This window comes from Bufo gargarizans, unplaced genomic scaffold (genome assembly GCF_014858855.1).
Source record: "Bufo gargarizans isolate SCDJY-AF-19 unplaced genomic scaffold, ASM1485885v1 fragScaff_scaffold_773_pilon, whole genome shotgun sequence".
NCBI classification, from domain to species: Eukaryota; Metazoa; Chordata; class Amphibia; order Anura; family Bufonidae; genus Bufo; species Bufo gargarizans.
Window position 1 is genome coordinate 252,860 of NW_025334183.1, and position 23,183 is coordinate 276,042.

Sequence of the window (23,183 nt, forward strand, 5' to 3'; positions counted from 1 at the left end):
CCCCCTAAACACAGAATACACTGTGACCACAACACACAGTTGCGTACACCTTGTTATTATTTAGGTGCAGCCCCTGGTATTGCGCAGGGTCGCCATCTAAGATAAATTGGGGCCATAGTGTAGAACAGGGTTCAGCAACTTTTGGTTCTCTGGCTGTGAGAATACTGTACAACTCCCAGCATTCCAAGCAGCCTATATGCATGCTGAAAGATGTCGTTTCTGCTGTGCTGGAGGTTGCAGACCACAGGGGTAGAGTATGTGGTGGGTGCAGGGTGTTTGCAGTGCATTGTGTGTGCAGAGCGGATACGACTGAGTCACGCACACAAGTTATTACAAGAACAGTTGTGCTTTTGGACACAGAGTCAGGATGTGACATCACTGGAGGAGCTATGTCTACAGAACTCTCCAAACTGTTTGCTGACTAGAGCTGAAAGGATTCAGGAGCCATCACATTATCTGCCTACTAGGTACTCGGGCTGGGCGAGGGGAGACAGGCCACTGAAGGTCATAAGGGTCTGATCATTCACAGGAGGCTCTTGGAGGTAATGGTGACACATAGGTAACACTGGCTGAAGGGACTCCTCCTGTGATGTCACCTGCCCAGTCCACAGAGGCTGTTGTGTAATATCTGGGGGTAATGGTGACACAGGAGGGTAACACTGGCTGAAGGTACTCCTCCTGTGATGTCACCTGTCCAGTCCACAGAGGCTGTTGTGTAATATCTGGGGGTATCGGTGACACAGGAGGGTAACACTGGCTGAAGGGACTCCTCTTGTAATTTCATCTTCCCAGTCCACAGAGGCTGTTGTGTAATATCTGGGGGTAATGGTGACACAGGAGGGTAACACTGGCTGAAGGGACTCCTCCTGTGATGTCACCTGTCCAGTCCACAGAGGCTGTTGTGTAATATCTGGGGGTAATGGTGACACAGGAGGGTAACACTGGCTGAAGGGACTCCTCCTGTGATGTCACCTGTCCAGTCCACAGAGGCTGTTGTGTAATATCTGGGGGTATCGGTGACACAGGAGGGTAACACTGGCTGAAGGGACTCCTCTTGTAATTTCATCTTCCCAGTCCACAGAGGCTGCCGTGGTATATCTGGAGGTAATGGTGACACAAGGGGGTAACACTGGCTGAAGGTACTCCTCCTGTGATGTCACCTGCCCAGCCACAGAGGCTGCTGTGTAATATCTGGGGGTAATGGTAATATACGAGTGTAACACTGGCTGAAGGAACTCCTCCTGTGATGTTACCTGCCCAGTCCACATAGGCTGCTGTGTAATATCTGCGGGTAATGGTGACATAAGGAGGTAACACTTTTCCTGCTGCTGTTTCCTGGGTGACATGTGATTAAAGGTGTTGTGCTAGGATTATAGGTTATAGCCTATCCTCAGGATTGAAGATGACAAGCTATTGCTGGTAATTCAACTGCTGGAGTCCCCACCGATCGTGAGAACAGGGGTCCCGCTCCCCATTTTGATAGATCAGTATGTCATGCTTGTGCAATGCCGCTCCATTCATTTTGTATGTGAGCATCAGACATAAAGTACAGCACTTGGCTGTCTCTGGTGCTCACTTAGAGAATGAATGGAGCAGCAGTGCACACGTACGACCTGCTGCTCCATGAGAACGGGGAAGACGCCCATTCTCGTGATCGTGGGGGTTCCTGTGTTCAGATTCCCAAGGATCAGTTATTCACTATCCTGTTTATGGGGGATACTTAAAAACTTGGCACAACTCTTTAATAATAATGGGTTTTAGGGGTAAATTACTGATTCAATGCCCTGAATGTCACTTGGCAAGTTGCATGAGCCCTTATGATGATCTACTATCTAGGCCAAAATCTGACATTGCCCTTTATTCATCTTGTAGATAGTCTGCCGTCCTCCAGTCTGTGACTTGCATCGTAGTGTGGACTGGACATCATGGCATTGTGCCTCACCCAGGTCTTTAACAAAGACAGAACGTTCCGTCCCAGGAAGAGGTTTGAACCCGGAACCCAACGATTTGAGCTCTATAAAAAGGCTCAGGCCTCCCTGAAATCAGGTCTGGATCTTAGGAGTGTGGTGCAGCTTCCCGAGGCGGAGAACATTAATGACTGGATAGCTGTGCATGTTGTTGACTTCTTCAACAGGATCAATCTGATTTATGGAACAATGTCGGAGTTCTGCACAGAGAGGAGTTGTCCCATTATGTCTGGTGGCCTCAGGTATGAATACAGGTGGCAGGATGACCTCAAGTACAAGAAGCCCACAAAGGTGTCCGCTCCGCTCTATATGAACTTGCTAATGGACTGGATAGAGACACTGATTAACAACGAAGACATATTCCCAACTCGAACAGGTGAGTCAGGTCTACGCTTGTCTCTACAGGAGACAGGAGTAGTGGGGCAGTGTAAGAAAAGCAGATCTGGGGCTCCAGGTAAAATACAGTCATTTTGAGAGGTGCCCCCAAGAGCTATTTTCTTTGTTGTTATAAATCCAAACAGATAAAAAGTATTGGTGACAATGTGTGCCCCCTGTCCCCTCAGACATGCTCTCACTCATTCCCCAATGTAGACTAACATGAGACAAAAGAAGTAGAACTCTCCATGTACAAGAAGGTAGAGCCTGGAGTCCAGTAACATCTAGCGTCTGTGTGGCCATCACAATGATATCAGGAGTCAAGACAAGCTGCAAAATAAAACCGGTGATCGCAGATCTCTCCCCTCATCTACTGTGCACTCCTCTACTCTACAATTTAATGTTGATGGTGGAGGCAGAATTTTAGCTTCTCAAGAGGTTTCTTTACTGGAAGTCACCGATCTGTTGGTGCAGGGCAGGAAATCCCATCAGGCAGCAGCTCCTTGCACTGCTTTATGAAGAAAATATGCAGTTCCCCATCATAGTCCTATCTATGTGTGCGCTGCGCCCTGGAACGTCATATGTAGAGGCATAGCGTAATATTGGCCAGTAAGGAGTGTGTTCTACCCTCCACCCATAGGGAGTGCCACAGGTATAAGGCGGGACAAAGCACGTGGCCATCAATAGCCAGTCAGCAAAACCAGGTTGGTGGCTTTTTCTATTCCTTCCAACCAACACTTCCATTTGTTTCTGTGCATCGCTGCATGTCTTGTGCAATTAATGCTATAGAAGTAACACGAAAAAGTAAGTGAACCCTTTGAAATGGGTCTGATTAATCCAAGTCACAATTGTAGACAAATACAATCTAATAACGCCCTAAACATTTTTATGGGTCATGTCTTATTGCGCATAATGAGTAAATATTCAATGTGCAGGGAGAAAAATTAAGTGAACCCCCAAATTTGATAACTTGCAGATCTCCCTTCAGCAGCAATCACAACCACCAAGTATTTTCTAAGATTCAGATACAATTTTCCCAATGTTGAGGAATTTTGAACCATTCCTCCCTGCAAATGTATTTAGGTTCATCACTATTTCTGGGGTGCCTCGTGTACTCAGCTCTCTTCAGGTCGTGTCACAGCATCTTCAGAGGGTTAAGATCAGGACTCTTCAGGTCGTGTCACAGCATCTCCACAGGGTTAAGATCAGGACCTTTCAGGTCTGTCACAGCATCTCCACAGGGTTAAGATTAGGACCCTTCAGGTCTGTCACAGCATCTCCACAGGGTTAAGATCAGGACCCTTCAGACCACAGCATCTCCACAGGGTTAAGATCAGGACTCTTCAGACCACAGCATCTCCACGGGGTTAAGATCAGCTCTCTTCGGGTCTTGTCTCAGTATCTCCACAGGGTTAAGATCAGGACTCTTCAGGTCTGTCACAGCATCTCCACAGGGTTAAGATCAGGACCCTTCAGACCACAGCATCTCCACAGGGTTAAGATCAGGACTCTTCAGGTCGTGTCACAGCATCTCCACAGGCTTAAGATCAGGACTCTTCAGACCACAGCATCTCCACGGGGTTAAGATCAGCTCTCTTCGGGTCTTGTCTTAGTATCTCCACAGGGTTAAGATCAGGATTCTTCAGACCACAGCATCTCCACGGGGTTAAGGTCAGAACTCTTTGGGTCTTGTCACAGCATCTCCACAGGGTTAAGATCAGGACTCTTCAGACCACAGCATCTACACGAGGTTAAGATCAGAACTCTTCAGACCACTGCGTCTCCATAGGTGAAGGCCAGGACTGTGATCTGGGCATTTCAAAACACATCTTAATTCCCCCCCCCCCCACCACCACCACCACCACCAATATTTAGTTGATTTACTTCTGTGATCTGGGTCATTGTTTTGTTGCATTACCCAATGTCTCCTCAGCTTGGGGTCATGGACGCTGCCCTTACATTTTTCTGTAAAATGTTTTTTTTAAAATCTTATTATTTATTGTTTCCTTAATGATTACAAGGCATTCAGGCCCTGGGCCAGCAAAGCTGACAAGCCACGATGAGCCCTTCACCTTAACTCTATGGAGATGCTGTGGTATTACCTGACAAGTCCTGACCTTAAAGGGGTTGACCAGTTTGCATTACTAGCTGAACATGTACTGGGAACAGCTCATGCATGCTGCTGGTGACAAGCAGTACTAAGCCATCAGCGCCAATTTCTGATGGTTTAAAGGGGTTTTGTCATCAGTGAGTTTAGTCCCCCTTGCGTCTCCCTACATCCATCTCCTTTTCCTCAGATTTCTCTGGCTATGGGGACATGCCCTCTCTAGACGCACACTCTCAATTCATGTGAAGTTGATGTGGCTTCCTTGGTGTCCTCTCAGAGGTTTAGCTAGAAGTAAATCAGCTGCAGAAGAAATACTGTCAGGTTAGGGTTACCCTAACCCTAACCCAAATGTGACGTATCACTTTATGAGGTAATGACTTTGGAACGCTTTTACTTATCCAGGCCATTCTGAGACTGTTTTCTCGTGACACATTGTACTTCCTGTTAAATGTAAATTTAAGTCGATATGTTTTACCTTTATTTATAAAAAAAATCCCAAATTTATGGAAGATATGAGAAATTAGCTATTTTCTAAATCAGAATTTTTCTGCTTTTAAGGCGGATAGTGGCACCTCATAAAATATTTATTACTTAACGTTCCCCAGATGTCTACTTTATGTCGGCCTCATTTTGTAAATGGTGCTTTATTTTTTAGATCATTAGATGGCTTTGAATTTAAGAAGAAATCTTTAGGGTTAGGTCCTTAACCTTTTTTAAGGACCAATTCAGTTCTGAAGTGGGCCTTATGTACTAGAAACCACTGATCAAATACCCCATTTTACAAACTACACCCCTCAATTTATTCAAAACTGATTTGACTAACTTTGTGAACACTTTACAAGTTTCACAAGAGTCGAAATTAAAAAATGTGCAGATTTTCCATTATAATCCATTTATTCCTGAAAGACAGCAAGGGTTGACAGCAAAACAAACCTCAACATTTATTACCCTGTGTAACGAACCCCGTTAGTAGTAGCATCTGGTTTACCCAAACGGAAAAGCACGCAGTGAGTATAGCCCTCCGTTTGGTGCTGGTTCAGTAGATTCCCAAGGTGTAACCACCAGCAATCTCAGCGGTATCACTCCCACACACATCACCCAAACAACAGCCGAAACGTGATGAAGGGTGTAAGAAGACTCTCTTTTTATTGACCCGAATTTGTATTTATACTGTACCCCCTGAAAAGGGGGAGGGCCTTCCCCGGGGGTGGCAAGAAACAACCAATAGTACATGCGTTACAGTTTGGTTTCTCCCTTTGTTTGCCTGGAGACAATTATTCCAGACAATAAACCCACAAAAATTACCCAATAGACAAATTACATGGTACAATTACAGGCCACACAATACGCATACCTTCACAGGTCTCCCCCTTTGTCTGCCTGGAGATAATTAGTCCAGACACTGTATAATGGCGGCCATTACAGCGCCGATGTTATTGCACACTAGCACGCTACACCTCAACCTAGAGGTCTGTAGCTTTAGGCAGGACAGTTGTCTGTTGTTGAAAGCACCGTACCTCACACTAGAGGGACTCGGTGTCAGGCAGGGTACTTTACTGTTCCATGTCATCCACCGCCTCTGCTTAACACCATCGCAGAGGCTGTGGGCTTTGATACAACGGCAGGACAGTGGTCTGTTGTTATAAACACCGTACCTCACACTAGAGGGTTTCGGTGTTAGGCAGGTTACCTCACTGTCTTATGTCATCTACCGCCTCTGCTTAATATCACTGCAGAGGCTGTGGGCTTTGATATAGCATGGTGCATACAGCTCCTGATGAAGTGCAGCATTTATGCATGGAAACGCGTTGAGCTGATAACATATAGGTGTGTGTCAGTGCAATCCCCTCTCCATACACTACTTTGGAGGAAGGGTTAATGCTCTGCCACAATCCTGCACCGTTACTATCTTGGTGCAGTGAGTGCATGCGCACTTACACTCACTGTTAAGAGTGTCTCTGGGTGGTTTCACAGCACCACGGATCCTCCTAGATAGTTTTTCACCTGGGTTGCTTGTGTTAGACCCTTTGGTGAAATAAGCCCCCTTTTTGTTGGTGGGTTTAGTGTGTGACGCCTGCACACCTTCCGGGTTGACATCCTGGACTCAGATGCAGGTTTTTCACAGCTAATAACTTTAGTCAGTGCTGACCGTGGCACTGATAGGTGGACACCCTTTATTTTAATGCAGAATACCCAATAAAATTATTGTTATTTTGTTTTAGCGCCTATCTTCATAATATTTGGTTCAGACACTGTATAACCCTAATTATCTCCAGACACTAAACCCACGAAAAGTACCCAATAGACAAATTACATGGTACAATTACAGGCCACACAATACGCATAACTTCACACGGCTCCCCTAAGTCCATAGGTCAGCATATCCGCCTAGATCAGGCATCTCAAACTGCGGCCCTCCAGCTGTTGCAAAACTACAACTCCCACAATGCCCTGCTGTAGGCTGATACCTGTAGGCTGTCCGGGCATTGTGGGAGTTGTAGTTTTGCAACAGCTGGAGGGCCGCAGTTTGAGATCCCGGGCCTTGACCCTGTCGGGTTGGCTCAGAGATGTCAATCCATCCACATTCCTATGTTGTTTGCCTGGCCTGTACTGCATAGTAAAATTGTACGGTTGTAAGGCCAGGCTCCAGCGTAATAGTCTTGGATTGTCCCCTGAGACGCGGTTCAACCATACAAGCGGATTGTGGTCCGTCATCAACGTAAAGGGGCGACCATACAAATAGGGTTGGAGCCTCTTTAAGGCCCACACCAGAGCTAAGCATTCTTTTTCCGTAGCTAACCTCCTGGGGTAACAGTTTCCTGCTGAGTTACGCCACTGGGTGCTCCAACCCATCTTCCCCCATCTGGCTCAGCACAGCTCCCAGCCCATACATGGAGGCATCTGTGTGCACAAGAAAGGTTTTGTTATAGTCTGGTGCTGCCAGCACAGGTGCCTTGCTAAAGGGGTAACTTTAGTTGCTGGAACGCTTCTGCGCACTCCGGAGACCTGGTTACGAGCTTGGGAAGGGCTTTTTTTGTTAGATCGGTCAGGGGTTTGGCCAGGGCGCTATATTCTGGGACAAATTTCCGGTAATACCCCGCCCTCCCTAAGAACACTAATACTTGAGTCTTGGTAGTAGGACGGGGCCAATTAGCAATGGCCTCTACTTTGACCGGCTCGGGACGCTGCTTACCTGACCCCACTCTATGCCCTAAATATTGGACCTCCGCCATTCCTAGATGGCATTTGTCCAGTTTCAACGTTAGTCCGGCGGTCTGGAGGCGCTTTAAGACCCTGGCTATGTGTTCTAGATGGGATTCCCATGTGCGACTATAAATGGCAATGTCATCCAAGTACGCACATGCGAAGTCCTGAAACCCCTCCAGAAGTCTGTCAGCCATTTTCTGATAGGTAGCCGGCGCATTCTTCATTACAAAGGGCATAACCTTGAATTGGTATAGCCCGAATAGAGGGACGAATGCTGACTTGGGAATGGCTGCTGGCTCCAGAGGGATTTGCCAGTAGCCTTTACATAAATCTAGCGTGGTTAGGTAATGACCCCCAGCCATCTTATCCAGTAACTTGTCAATTCTAGGCATGGGGTATGCATCTGTTATAGTGCGGTCGTTGAGCTTCTGGTAGTCTACGCAAAACCGAGTCGTACCGTCTCGCTTTGGCACCAGTACTACCGGAGAGGCCCAAGGACTTCGGGATGGCTCTATCACCCCTAGCTGCAGCATCTCTTGTATCTCTGCTAACATATTATCTCGAACGGCTACAGGGATACGGTAAGGCTGCTGTCGCAGGGGGGTGTCTCCCTGAGTCTCTACTCAGTGGACTGCAGCAGAGGTATACCCCGGGACAGCAGAAAACATCTCCTTGTATCCCTGTAGTAATTAAGAGGCTGTCTGTTTCCCCTCAGGGTTTAACCACTTGCCTATTTGCACTTGATCTATAGAGATAGGGTCACTGGTGAGTAAATCTGGCAGGGGTAGGTTTTCACTATCTTCCCCTGCTGGCGCGCACACCGCCGCTATATCCTCTGCCTGTTCGTAATAGGGTTTTAACATGTTCACATGAAAGGCACGTCTGAACCTCTCATCTGAACTCTTGCACACTATGTACGTAGTGTCGCTTAGCTTCTCTACTACCTTAAAAGGGCCTTGCCAAGATGCCTGTAATTTGTCCTGCTTAACTGGCTTCAGAGCCCAGACTTGCTGACCTATGTCAAAGACCCTATCTCTGGCACCCCTATCGTACCATCTCTTTTGGCGTGTCTGAGCCGTCTGCAGGTGTTCCCGAACAGATTCGGTGAGCGCCCGCAGCCGGTCCCGAAAATCCAGTACATAGTGGATGATCGGTACCCCCTTCTCCCCGTATTGCCCTCCCAGGGCTCTCGTATGAGATCCAGGGGTCCTCGGACTCTTCTTCCGAAAAGGAGTTTAAAGGGGGAAAACCTTGTGGATGCCTGGGGCACTTCCCGGTAAGCAAACAGGAGGTGAGGTAGGAATCTTTCCCAGTGAGGATTGGACGCTGTGAAGGTTCGTAGCATCTGTTTCAGAGTGCCATTGAACCGTTCACAGAGTCCATTCGTCTTCGGGTGATAGGGTGTACTGAACAGGAGTTTCACTCCACAACTTTTCCATAATTGTTGGGTCAGATGGGACGTGAATTGCGTCCCTCTGTCCGATAGAATTTCCCTCGGGAATCCTACTCGGGTGAAGATCCTTACTAGGGCTTCTGCCACGGTTTCAGCCTCTATATTGGACAGAGCCACAGCCTCCGGATACCGAGTAGCAAAATCTACCACCGTGAGGATGTAGCTCTTTCCGGATGTGGCCGATCTGCGGAGCGGCCCTACTAAATCAATGGCTACCCTGCTAAAGGGTTCTTCAATAATAGGGAGGGGGTGAAGTTTAGCCCTCTGGCGATCCCCCCTCCTACCTGTCCGCTGACATATCTCACATGTCCTACAGTATAGTTTAATGTCTTGAGAAATTTTTGACCAAAAGAAGGTCTGCGTTAACCGATCCTTCGTTTTGGTCACTCCTAAATGCCCAGCCAACGGAATATCGTGGCTAAGCTTTAGCAGTTCTGCTCTAAACTTCCGGGGTACTACTAGTTGCCATTTAACTACTTGGGTATCTCCCTTCACGACTCCCCCCGTTATCCTATACAACAGCCCCTTTTCCCAACTAAACCGTTCTTCCCCTTGCTCTTCCATGGGTTTCTCTGCCTCCCTCCTGTAACCTGCTAAGGTGGAATACCCCTCTGAGCCTTCTCAAACCCTGCTGGGGTATCCCAAAAGAGAGTAGGGGTCAAGGGGGGCAATAGGGATGAATGTCCTACCTGAGGTTCCTCCGGGTGCGCAGGTTCTCCCCTCCGTGCTTGAGCCCTGGTAGTAACTGGTAACCCTTCCATTGGAGATTGGCCAGCCAAATGGGATGTAAGGCAACCCACATCATTCCCCAACAATACTTCGGCCGGCAAAGTTTGCATAATGCCCACATCCATCTGTTTACTGCCGGTGCCCCAATTCAAAAGCACCCTCGCTGTAAGAAGCTTGTGGATAGCTCCTCCTGCTACTCGAACTGCCACAGTGCGGTTGGTGCGGGCAGATGGCCGAATTTTGTGCAGCTGAATGAGGGTAATTGTGGCCCCAGTGTCTTGTAGAGCTTCGGCCTCCTCCCCATCTACAGTAACCCACTGTCGTTGATGATTCCGGTTGTCAGTTTCCGCCCGTGCCGTATTGGCCTTGTACAAAATGTTCCACTGTTCTTCACTGGACACAGGGTGGACATTAGGCTCCTGTTGGTAACAGTGAGCGATGGCCTTGTAAGGATGTGCAGCTGGTGAGCCCCCTCTGTTTCTGATTGGACAATGGGGCTTAATGTGCCCAGGTTGGTTGCACAGAAAACACACTTTGGGTTGATGCCTGGGGTTTGTAGTTGCTTGGTAGGGTATGGGCCTTTGTATTGGGGAAAAAGGGACAAACGGTTTGGAGCTGGCTCGTACCTCTTTGACTTCCGACCGTCTGGTGTCCTGATACTCATCCGCCAATTTTGCTGCTTCTTCTACTGTTTTGTTTTTTTATCTCTCACCCAATGTCTGAGATCCTTCTCCAGATCATCATGGAATTGTTCCAACGTGAGGAGCTGCAAAGCATCCTCCAATGTTGAAGCTTGGGATCCCTGCAACCAGTTCTGTGCTGCCCTCTTTAACCTGCAGGCCCATTCGGAGAAAGAGCCTCTCCCAGTCTTTTTTTAATTCTCTGAATTTCAGGCGATACGCCTCTGGGGTGACGGAAAAAATCGGGACAACAGTACCTACTTTATCTTTTGATAATTCCGAATGTCCTTGTCCGGTACTGCTCTATAAGCCTCTGCCACCCGCCCTGTTAACTTGCTGCTGAGTACTGAGACCCATCTTTCTTCCTCCATTCCCTCTAACATGCATTGGCGTTCAAAGTCTTTTAAAAAGCCGTCAATATCTCAATATCTGCTCCGCTGTCATCAAAATTTTTAAAAGCAGCATGTGACGGTAGTAGAAAATATCCCCGTCAAGCATTCCCTTCTTCCCATAAAAGAAAATCACCTAATATTCCACGAGTAGGAATATCCCTGGAATCGCCGAGTAATCCACACAGGAGTCAAAACTTATTGCTGGAAACACGAGACTGACTTTACTGGCGCACAGAACTCACACTTTATGCAGCATAAAACTCCTCCTCTGGGCCAGACTAGATAATTGAGTTTTAACAATACACACAGCTCAATTGTCTGCTGGCCAGAACATTTACAACTTTTAACACTTTCAGAATACACACAGCTCAATTGTCTGCTGGCCAGAACATTTACAACTTTTAACACTTTTCAGAAAAGTACTTTCCATCCCACATACAAACATAATTTCAACCTCCCTGTTCGGTACACTGAATACATTCATTCTTGACATTTGGAACCGAACAATATAGACCTTAAAATAGCAGGGAGAGAATTAAACTGAAGCATATAGGCAATTGCATCAAAGTCCTTCACAATGGCCCCCCTTTTTCTCCCTGCTCCGGCAACTCGGTTGGACCTTTCCTGGTCCAGTAGGGTTGACGGGTTCAGAGCTTTTAGTCCGAGGTTAAATCCGTTTGGCGTGACAATCCATCGGCATTCCCGTTTTGCTTGCCTGGGCGATAATGAATCGTAAAGTCATAGGGCTGTAAGGCCAAGCTCCAGCGTAGCAAACGGGCGTTGTCCCCTGAAACCCGGTTAAGCCACACCAAGGGGTTGTGATCGGTGATGAGAGTGAACGCCCGGCCATAAAGGTAAGGTGTGAGCTTTTTGAGTGCCCACACCAAGGCCAAACACTCTTTTTCAATGGTGGCATAGCTGACCTCCCTTGGCAACAGCTTCCGACTCAGGTATGCCACCGGGTGCTCACCTCCATCCTCCCCGATCTGGCTTAGTACTGCCCCCAGTCCAAACATTGAAGCGTCCTGTGTGGACAATAAATCTTTTGTTAGGATCTGGGGTAACCAACACCGGAGCATTAACCAGAGCAGTCTTTAGTGCTTGGAAAGCCACCTCGCATTCCGGGGACCACAGGACTTGTCGGGGTAGCTTCTTTTTGGTCAAGTCGGTCAGGGGTTTGGCCAGGGCGCTATAGTCGGGTACAAAGCGTCTGTAATAGCCGGCTGTGCCTAAGAAAGCCATGACTTGTGTCTTGGTGTGGGGAGTGGGCCAATTGGCAACGGCCTCGATCTTAGCCGGCTCCGGCCGTTGCTTACCACATCCTACTCGGTGGCCCAAATATTGTACCTCCGCCATACCCAAGTGACATTTGTCGGGTTTCAGGGTCAGCCCGGCCCCCCTGATCCTATCTAATACTACCCCTATGTGCTCTAGGTGCGCTTCCCAGGTATCGCTGTGGATGGCGATGTCATCCAGGTAAGCGCATGCAAAGCTCTGGAGACCCCCAAGTAACTGATCCACCATCCGTTGGAAGGTGGCCGGGGCGTTCTTCATCCCGAACGGCATAACCCGGAATTGGTATAGGCCGAACGGGGTGATGAAGGCCGACTTGGGTATGGCATCTTCTGCTAGGGGAATCTGCCAATATCCCTTGCATAGGTCTATTGTGGTCAGATACTTCCCTGCAGAGATACGGTCAAGCAGCTCGTCCATCCGTGGCATCGGATAGGCGTCCGTAACTGTCTTGTCGTTGAGGCGCCGGTAATCTACACAGAAGCGGGTTGTCCCATCCTTCTTTGGCACTAAGACTACCGGCGAGGCCCAAGGACTTTCTGAGGGCTCGATTACGCCTAGCCGAAGCATCTCATCTATTTCCTTCCGCATCCCTTCCCGGACTGCTTCGGGGATACGGTAAGGGGGCTGTCTCAGGGGTGCCTGTCCTGGAGTCTCTACCTTGTGTATGGCTAGGAGTGTGTATCCAGGCTCCTGAGAGAATGTGGCCTGTTTTGTTTCTAGTAAGCGGACAGCTTGAGCCCGCTCTTGCGGCTCCAGCTGTTCACCTAGCTGGACTTTCTTTATCTGGGTCATCCCTTCGTTACTGCCCAATAGGTCGGGAAGGGGTAGGGTCTCTGTGTCTTCTCCTGCTGGTGCACAGATAGCGGCTACCTCCTCTGCCCGTTCCTGATAGGCCTTGAGCATGTTGATGTGAAAGGTTCGTTTCACATCTTCATCCTCGCAGCTGGCTATCGTGTAGGTCGTGTCGCATATCTGTCCTATAACTTTATAGGGGCCCTGCCAGGCGGCCTGGAGCTTGTCTGTTCGGACCGGTCTTAATACCATGACCTTTTGGCCTATCTGAAAGCTCCGGTGCCTAGCCCGTCGGTCATACCATACCTTCTGGCGCTGCTGGGCCGCCCGGAGGTTCTCTCGCACTGTCTGGGCTAATTCCTCCATGCGGTCCCTCAGCTCCAGGACATAAGGTACAACCGGGGTCCCCTCAATCTCTGTCTGCCCCTCCCAGTGATCCTTGATGAGATCTAAGGGCCCCCTCACCCGCCTCCCATAGAGAAGTTCGAAGGGTGAGAATCCGGTCGATTCCTGCGGCACCTCTCGGTAGGCAAAGAGAAGGTGTGGCAGGAATCGCTCCCAATCCTTGTATGCCCCCGTGAACGACTTCAACATTTGCTTTAGCGTTCCGTTGAAGCGCTCGCACAGGCCGTTAGTCTGGGGATGGTATGGGGAGCTAGTCAGGGATTTAACTCCACAGGTTTTCCATATCTGCTGGGTTACCTCGGCCGTGAATTGGGTACCTTGGTCGGACAGAACCTCCTTGGGAAAGCCTACTCGGGAAAATACTTTAACTAGGGCCTCTGCTACGGTCTCAGCCTGTATGTTAGAGAGAGCTACCGCTTCGGGGTAACGGGTGGCGTAGTCTACTATGGTGAGTATATACCGCTTGCCGGAACGGCTAGGTTGGGCCAGGGGCCCTATAATGTCCACGGCTACCCTTGTGAACGGTTCTTCAATAATGGGCATGGAAACTAGTTTAGCCTTTGGGTGGTCTCCCTTTTTACCTATACGTTGGCATACCTCGCACGTTTGACAATACGCCCTGACGTCGTCGGATACCCCAGGCCAGAAGAAGTTCTGGGTTACCCGATACCCTGTCTTGCGTATTCCCAAATGGCCTGCCAAGGGTACGTCGTGCCCAATCCTCAATAACTCCTGCCGGTATTTCCGGGGAACTACCAGCTGGCGTTTTTGCTTAGGCCCTGGTGCATTACCCCGGGTCTCGGTGAGCCTGTACAAGCGGCCGTTCTCCCAGATAAATTGCTCCTTCTCTAATCCCCCTTGGCCCCTCCTGGCTTTCTCTCGATACTTTCTGAGGGAAGGGTCTCCGGTCACCTCCCGCCCAAAGTCCTCTGGGGTGTCCCAGGGTAGGGGTTCTACAGTCAAGGGTAGGTTGGGTTGGCTTACCTGGGTCTCAGTAGGAAGTGGATGGCTCTCGGCAGCGCGACTTTGTGCTCTGGTGGTTACTGCGTGGGCCTCCTGAGCGGGGGTAGAGGCGAACGCCGAAGTCAGGGGGCCAATGTCGTTGCCCAAGATGACTTCAGAAGGTAAGTCTTTCATGACGCCCACATGAACATTGCCAGCTCCCGCCCCCCAGTCTAGGTGTACCTGTGCAGTAGGGATACGGTATACTGCCCCCCCTGCCACTCTCACAGCAATTGATTTCCCCGGTTTCTCTGATGCCTTAATAAGGTGTCTTTGTACCAACGTGATGGTTGCCCCACTGTCTCTCAATCCCCGGGCGGTTTTTCCGTTAACCATGACCAGCTGACAATGGTGTTTCCTGTTGTCCGTAATAACAGATTGTACCATGAGGGCTTCGTAAAGGGTGCCCAATGGTTCTTCCTGACCCAGTTCCTGGGGATCCCAAGCCGAGTCTACACAATGGGCTGCTGCTGGGGGGCGGTACCCAGGTCGAGACCAATTTGACCTGGTGTTGTTGTCCATGGGGCAATTCTGCTTGTAGTGACCCAGCTGTTTGCACCGGAAGCAGCGTTGTTCATTGTCCTCCTGGCGTGGATAGCGAGGGCTAGATGTCACCGGTCTGTTAGGAGGTTGGTATCTAGCGGCGGGTGGGTATGAGGGCACCGTTGGTCGTGGAGGTTGTACCCGTGGTGTGACCGGGTTCGTCTTGCGAGTATCCGCATATTCATCCGCCAACTTAGCGGCCTCTGGTAGAGTCATGGGCCGGCGATCTCTCACCCAGTCTTTGACATCCGTCTGGATGTGATCGTAAAATTGTTCCAGGAGCATTAGTTGCAAAATGTCCTCTGCGGTGGTGGCCTGGCTGCTGTTGACCCAGTTAGAGGCCGACAGGGATAACTGGCATGCCCATTCCACGTAAGAGTCTTTCGTGGTTTTGCGTGAGTCCCTGAATTTTTGTCGGTAGGACTCCGGGGTTACTGCATAACGAGCCAGGAGCACTTCTTTAACCCTGGCGTAGCTATGGATCTCCTGCTCTGGCACGGTCCGGAAAGCATCAGAAGCTTTGCCTGACAGTTTGCCTGACAATATTGCGACCCACTCTCCTCTATCTATTCGGTGCAGGTTACATTGTCGCTCAAAATCTGCCAGGTAATTATCAATTTCACAGTCTTTTTCATCAAAAGCTTTAAAAGCGCTAAACGGAATCTTCCTTGTGTCTGCTGTACTGTACTCACTGTTTGGAGAATGTGCGGCTGCTTGTTGGACTGCTGCCAGTTTTAACTGTAGCTCTGCGTCTCTTATTTGTTTAGCCTCCTCCGCTAACAGGTTCATCACTTTCAGCACCACATCCGCCGTTGGGTTCGGACCGAACCATGCTAGCTTCTCTCTCATTGCCTTGTTGGCTGGTGATTCCTCCTCCGGAATCACTGGTGTCCCCATCTCTTGTACTGCTGGCGTTGCTGCAACCAAGTTCTCCTGGTCTAGCTCCATTAATTCTGCTATAATGACCCGCTTGGTTTTGTTGCTAGCAATCCTTCCACGGACTTCCAGTAGTTCTTTCAGTGTATTTCTTTTAAGCAGGGTGTACCAGCCTTCCATTCACTGTTCCCAGTGTCTGCTTGGAATCCTGGTGTAAAGGAAAGTAGAAGGGAAAATCCCGCTGCTGCCAACCAGTTGTGACGGTAGTAGAAAATATCCCCGTCAAGCATTCCCTTCTTCCCATGAAAGAAAATCACCCAATATTCCACGAGTAGGAATATCCCTGGAATCGCCGAGTAATCCACACATGAGTCAAAACTTAATGCTGGAAACACGAGACTAACTTTACTGGCGCACAGAACTCACAATTTATGCAGCATAAAACTCCTCCTCTGGGCCCGGCTAGATAATTGAGTTTTAACAATACACACAGCTCAATTGTCTGCTGGCCAGAACATTTACAACTTTTAACACTTTCAGAATACACACAGCTCAATTGTCTGCTGGCCAGAACATTTACAACTTTTAACACTTTTCAGAAAAGTACTTTCCATCCCACATACAAACATAATTTCAACCTCCCTGTTCGGTACCTGAATACATTCATTCTTGACATTGGGAACCGAACAATATAGACCTTAAAATAGCAGGGAGAGAATTAAACTGAAGCATATAGGCAATTGCATCAAAGTCCTTCACACAGCATGATTTACCTTTTTAGGATATCCATTTGTAAATCCAGGGGAATGTAGCGAGTCCCCTTGCATTGACCCGGTTCTGGATTGCTGCGCTACATGTGCACTGTGGGCGTCCGCAATCACCTGTACCACAGCCCCTTCCGAGGGATTTTGTCCTAGCAGCCGAATAAACATCTGCAGTTTCTTTTCCAGCTCATCTGGTTCCGTATTCCCTCTCTCCATATTGCTGGCTCCGTCACTCTGCATTAGTGCAGCAATTAGTGTAGCTTTCGACTTGTTACTTGCCGCAATGCCTCGAGCTTCCAGCAGGTCTTTTAATGTGGTTCTCTTTAGTAGCTCGTACTGCTGAGCCATTCACTTATTCTCCTGTCCGGGACGTCCCTTCGGGATACGACATCCCTCTGCTTGCCACCAATTGTAACGAACCCTGTTAGTAGTAGCGTCTGGTTTGTCTGGTTTACCCGAACGGAAAAGCACGCAGTGAGTATAGCCCTCCGTTCGGTGCTGGTTTGGTAGATTCCCAAGGTGTAACCACCAGCAATCTCAGCGGTATCACTCCCACACACATCACAGGTACCCAAACAACAGCCGAAACGTAATGAAGGGTGTAAGAAGACTCTCTTTTTATTGACCCAAACTTGTATTTATACTGTACCCCCTGAAAGGGGGGGCCTTCCCCGGGGGAGGCAAGAAACAACCAATAGTACATGCGTTAGTTTGGTTTCTCCCTTTGTTTGCCTGGAGACAATTAGTCCAGACACCGTATAACTTAATTATCTCCAGACACTAAACCCACGAAAAGTACCCAATAGACAAATTACATGGTACAATTACAGGCCACACAATACGCATATCTTCACACCCTGATTCTGTGGTTAACAGAAACACCCCATGTGTGGTCATAAACTGCAGCATGGGCACATGGCCGGGCTCAGAAGGGAAGAAGTACCCTATGGCTTTTGGAGGGCAGATTTTGCTGGAATGGTCTTCAGGCGCCATGTCACATTCAAAGAGACCCTGAGGTACGCCTAGAGAGGAAAACCCTAAAAGTGACCCCATTTTGGAAACTACAATCCTCAAGGAATGTATTGAAGGTTGTAGTGAGAACTTAGACACACTTGGCCGTTAAAATGAAAATGAAAAATGTCTTTTTTTCTAATAAACTGCTGCTTTAGCACTGGTTTTCATTTTCACGAGGGGTAACAGGAAAACCCCCCAAATTTGTTATTCATTTATTTTCTCCTGAATACGGCAGCACTCCATGTGTGGTGGTAAACTACTGTATGGGCATCACACAGGGCTCAGAAGGGAAGGAGCGCCATATGGCTTTTGGAGGGCACATTTTGGTGGAATGGTTTCCACACCATGTTGCATTTGAAGAGATCCTGAGGCACCTCTAAAGTAGAAATTCCCCAAAAGTTACTTCATTTTGGAAACTAAACCCCCCTCCCCCAATGAATTTTTCATGGGGTGCTGGAAGCACTGGCCAACAGCTGCAGAGGCTCTGAGGTGAAATAAAAAAAAATAAGTGACCCCATTTAGATCTAATTTTATAAATCCCCTACATGTGGCCCTAATTTTATAAACCCCCTACACATGGCCCTAATCTTATAAACCCCTACATGTGGCCCTAATCTTATAAACCCCCTACATGTGGCCCTAATCTTATAAACCCCCTATATGTGGTCCTAATCTTAAACCCACTACATGTGGCCCTAATATTATGAACCCCCTATATGTGGCCCTAATCTTATAAACCCCCTACATGTGGCCCGAATCTCATAAACCCCCTACATGTGGCCCTAATCTCATAAACCCCCTACATGTGGCCCTAATCTTCTAAACCCCCTACATGTGGCCCTAATCTTCTATACCCCCTACATGTGGCCCTAATCTTATAAACTCCCTACATGTGGCCCTAATCTTTTTAACCCCCACCCAAGCAGCAGACTATAAGGCGCAACAGACTATAAGGCGCGCCGGACTATAAGACATAACGGACTATAAGGCGCAACAGACTATAAGACGCACTGGACTATAAGACGCAGCAGACTATAAGGTGCACCCCAAGTTTAGACAACAGAAAATCTGGAAAAAAGTAACTATAGAAAGTAGTGGGGGGGGGGGGGGGCGTAGTTTTGGTCAGCTTCTGTAACCATTACTGTGTCCTCTGCTGACCATTGTGTGTGTGGTCCCCTATTTTTACTTGGACCTTCAAATAAATGTGTCTCCATTGCTCTGCTGTGTCCGGCCATGCTTCTTGTTCTGCTAAATTATTTGTGACACACACAGTTCTGGTACACACACATATAGCTCTGCTACTCACAGAACTCTACTATACACACAGCTCTGCTACACATACAGTTCTATTGCACACAGATATAGCTCTGCTATACACATACACAGCTCCATTACACACATACTGCACAGCTACACACAGATACAGCTTTACTACACACATACAGTACTACACACATATAGTTCTGTTGCATACAAACGGCTCTGCTACACCCATACAAATCTGTTACACCTATATAGCTTTTCTACACACATATAGTTCTGTTACACATGGATGCATAGAGTTCTCCTGCCTTAGAACAGTTCTCTGCCTGTAGGCCAGAATTACAGCTTCATTTATACTTCTAGTTACGTACCAACTCATTAAACTAGTCAAACTAGTATAAACCTCGGTTATAGTTATAGTGCATGAATACATCATAACTGTCACATTGGCATTGCCCAACCTGTGACCATATCTGAAACTTGAGGAACAGGACCTGGTAGAATGATCTCATCTAACCCTTGGAGAACAGGATCTGGTAGAATGATCTTACTTAAAGGTTGGAGAACAGGATCTAGTAGAATGATCTTATCTAACCCTTGGAGAACAGGGTCAATCGTATCTAACCTTTAGAGAACAGGATCTGGTAGAGTGACCTTATCTAACCCTTGGGGAATAGGACCTGGTAGAATGATTTTATCTAACCTTTGGAGAACAGGGCCTGGAAGCATGATCTTATCTAACCCTTGGAGGAGAGCAGGTAGAATGATCTTACCTAATCCTTGGAGAAAAGGATCTGGCAGAGTGATCCTATCTAACCCTTGGAGAACATGATCTGGCAGAGTGATCTTATCTAACCCTTGGCGAACAGGACCTGGTAGAATGATCGTATCTAACCCTTGGAGAACAGAGCCAGGTAGATTGATCTTATCTAACCCTTGGAGAACAGGATCTGGCAGAGTGATCTTATCTAACCCTTGGAGAACATGATCTGGCAGAATGATCTTATCTAACCCTTGGAGAACAGGACCTGGTAGAATGATCGTATCTAACCCTTGGAGAACAGAGCCAGGTAGAGTGATCCTATCTAACCCTTGGAGAACATGATCTGGCAGAGTGATCTTATCTAACCCTTGGAGAACAGGACCTGGTAGAATGATCGTATCTAACCCTTGGAGAACAGAGCCAGGTAGATTGATCTTATCTAACCCTTGGAGAACAGGATCTGGCAGAGCGAGTTTACCTAACCATTGGAAAGCTGGATTTTATTACCCAGACTCAACAGAAGAATCTTCTGTAACCCCTTAGTTACTCTCAAAATATATAGCACTGCTACACATACACACACATACAAAACTGCTACACACATACAGCCTGCTACACACATACAGCACTGCTACCCACATACATACATACAGCTCTGCTACACACATAGGGCACTGCTACACATATACAGATTTGCTACATACATACATATACAGCACTGTTACACATATACAGCACTGCTATACACATATAACACTGCTACACATACACAACACTGCTACACACACAGTTCTTCTATACACACAGAGCACTGTTACACACATACAGCTTTACTACACACATATAGCACTGCTAGTGTGCTACACACATACATACAGCTCTGCTATACACATACAGCTTTGCTACGCACATACATATATACATATAGAGCACTGCTACACATATACATACAGCTCTGCTACACACATACAGCCCTGCTACACACATACATATATACAGCACTGCTACACACATATATACAGCTCTGTTACATACAGCACTGATACACATACACACACATACAACACTTCTACATACATACAGCACTGCTATACACACAGTACTGTTACACACATACAGCTTTGCTACACACATACATATATACATATACAGCACTGCTACACATATTCATACAGCTCTGCTACACACATACAGTGCTGATACACATATACAGCTCTCCTACACACACATACAGCACTGCTGCACATACAGCACTGCTACACATATTCAACACTGCTACACACATACAGCTTTACCACACATACATACTGCACTGCTATACACATACAGCACTGCTATACACATAAATACAGCACTGCTATACACATACATACAGCTCTGCTACACACATACAGCTCTGCCCACACACATACAGCACTGCTACACACACATACAGCACTGCTGCACACACAGCACTGCTACACATATTCAACACTGCTACACATATACATACAGCTCTGCTAAACACATACAGCACTACCACACATATACAACACTGCTACACATACATACAACTCTACTATACACATACAGCACTGATATACACATATATCCAGCTCTGCTAAACACATACAGCACTACTACACATATACAACACTGCTACTCATACATACAGCTCTGCTATACACATACATCCAGCTCTGCTACACACATACAGCTCTGCCCACACGCATATACACACATACAGCTCTTATACACACACACATCCAGCACTGCTGCACAGATGCAGCTCTGCTATGCACATACACACACAGTCTGCTACACACATTAACACACAGCACTGTCACACACACACATACAGCTCTGCTATGCACATGCAGCCCTGCTTCACACATACAGCTCTGTTACACACATGCACACACATACAGCACTCCCACACATACATACAGCTCTGCTATACACATACAGCACTGCTAAAGTCATGTACATACACATACAGCTCTGCTACACACAAATATATACACACATACAGCACTGCTACACACATATACACACACATACAGCTCTGCTGCTACACACATACACACACATACAATATACAGCTCTGCTACACACATACAGCTCTTATACACACATATACACACACACAGCACTGCTACACACATATATACACACACATACAGCTCTGCTACACACATATACACACACGCAGCACTGCTACACACACTTATCTTTACAAAAAAAAAAAACTCAGATTTCCCTGAACCAGTGCAGACTATATAGCTCTTCTGGCTCCTCCTATTGATGACATCATCAAAGGTCCTTAAGCTGTACTTGGAGTCTTCCTTTCAGTACTTCCCCCTCATGCGCTCTCCTGCTGTGCTAAACACACAGATCTGCTGGGAGAGAACGGTGAGTGCATACCCTACAAGTGCGGGAATGTCACTGTGCCGTACTACCCTACAAGTGCGGGAATGTCACCGTGCCTCACTACCCTACAAGTGCGGGAATGTCACCATGCCGTACTACCCTACAAGTGCGGGAATGTCACCGTGCCGTACTACCCTACAAGTGCGGGAATGTCACCGCGCCTCACTACCCTACAAGTGCGGGAATGTCACCGTGCCGTACTACCTTACAAGTGCAGGAATGTCACCATGCCTCACTACCCTACAAGTGCGGGAATGTCACTGTGCCTCACTACCCTACAAGTGCGGGAATGTCACCGTGCCGTACTACCCTACAAGTGCGGGAATGTCACTGTGCCTCACTACCTTACAAGTGCCGGAATGTCACCGTGCCGTACTACCCTACAAGTGTGGGAATGTCACTGTGCCTCACTACCCTACAAGTGCGGGAATGTCACCGTGCCGTACTACCCTACAAGTGCGGGAATGTCACTGTGCCTCACTACCTTACAAGTGCGGGAATGTTACTGTGCCTCACTACCCTACAAGTGCGGGAATGTCACCGTGCCGTACTACCCTACAAGTGCGGGAATGTCACCGTGCCTCACTACCCTACAAGTGCAGGAATGTCACCGTGCCGTACTACCCTACAAGTGCGGGAATGTCACCGTGCCGTACTACCCTACAAGTGCGGGAATGTCACTGTGCCTCACTACCTTACAAGTGCCGGAATGTCACCGTGCCTCACTACCCTACAAGTGCGGGAATGTCACCGTGCCGTACTACCCTACAAGTGCGGGAATGTCACCGTGCCGTACTACCCTACAAGTGCGGGAATGTCACCGTGCCGTACTACCCTACAAGTGCGGGAATGTCACCGTGCCGTACTACCCTACAAGTGTGGGAATGTCACTGTGCCTCACTACCCTACAAGTGTGGGAATGTCACCGTGCCTCACTACCCTCCGAGTGCGAGAATGTCACCGTGCCGTACTACCTTACAAGTGCAGGAATGTCACCATGCCTCACTACCCTACAAGTGTGGGAATGTCACTGTGCCTCACTACCCTACAAGTGCGGGAATGTCACCATGCCTCACTACCCTACAAGTGTGGGAATGTCACTGTGCCTCACTACCCTACAAGTGCGGGAATGTCACCGTGCCGTAC

At 48.0% G+C, this 23,183-nt stretch overlaps 1 protein-coding gene across 3 annotated transcripts in view; it reads left to right on the forward strand.

Moving 5' to 3' along the window:
• The first annotated feature begins 355 nt into the window (after positions 1–355).
• LOC122922834 (MOB kinase activator 3C) overlaps positions 356–23,183 on the forward strand; it is a 128,537-nt gene continuing 105,709 nt past the window's right edge. For 2 of the 3 annotated variants that reach the window (XR_006387195.1, XM_044273585.1), the window contains exons 1-2: positions 356–467; positions 1,873–2,343. Coding sequence is in view for 2 of the 3 variants with exons in the window: in XM_044273585.1 (XP_044129520.1) it covers positions 1,926–2,343 (418 nt within the window). In the remaining variant the exon portion in view is untranslated. Of the gene's footprint in view, positions 543–1,872; positions 2,344–23,183 lie in introns of all 3 variants that reach the window. The other variant, XM_044273586.1, reaches the window with a different exon arrangement.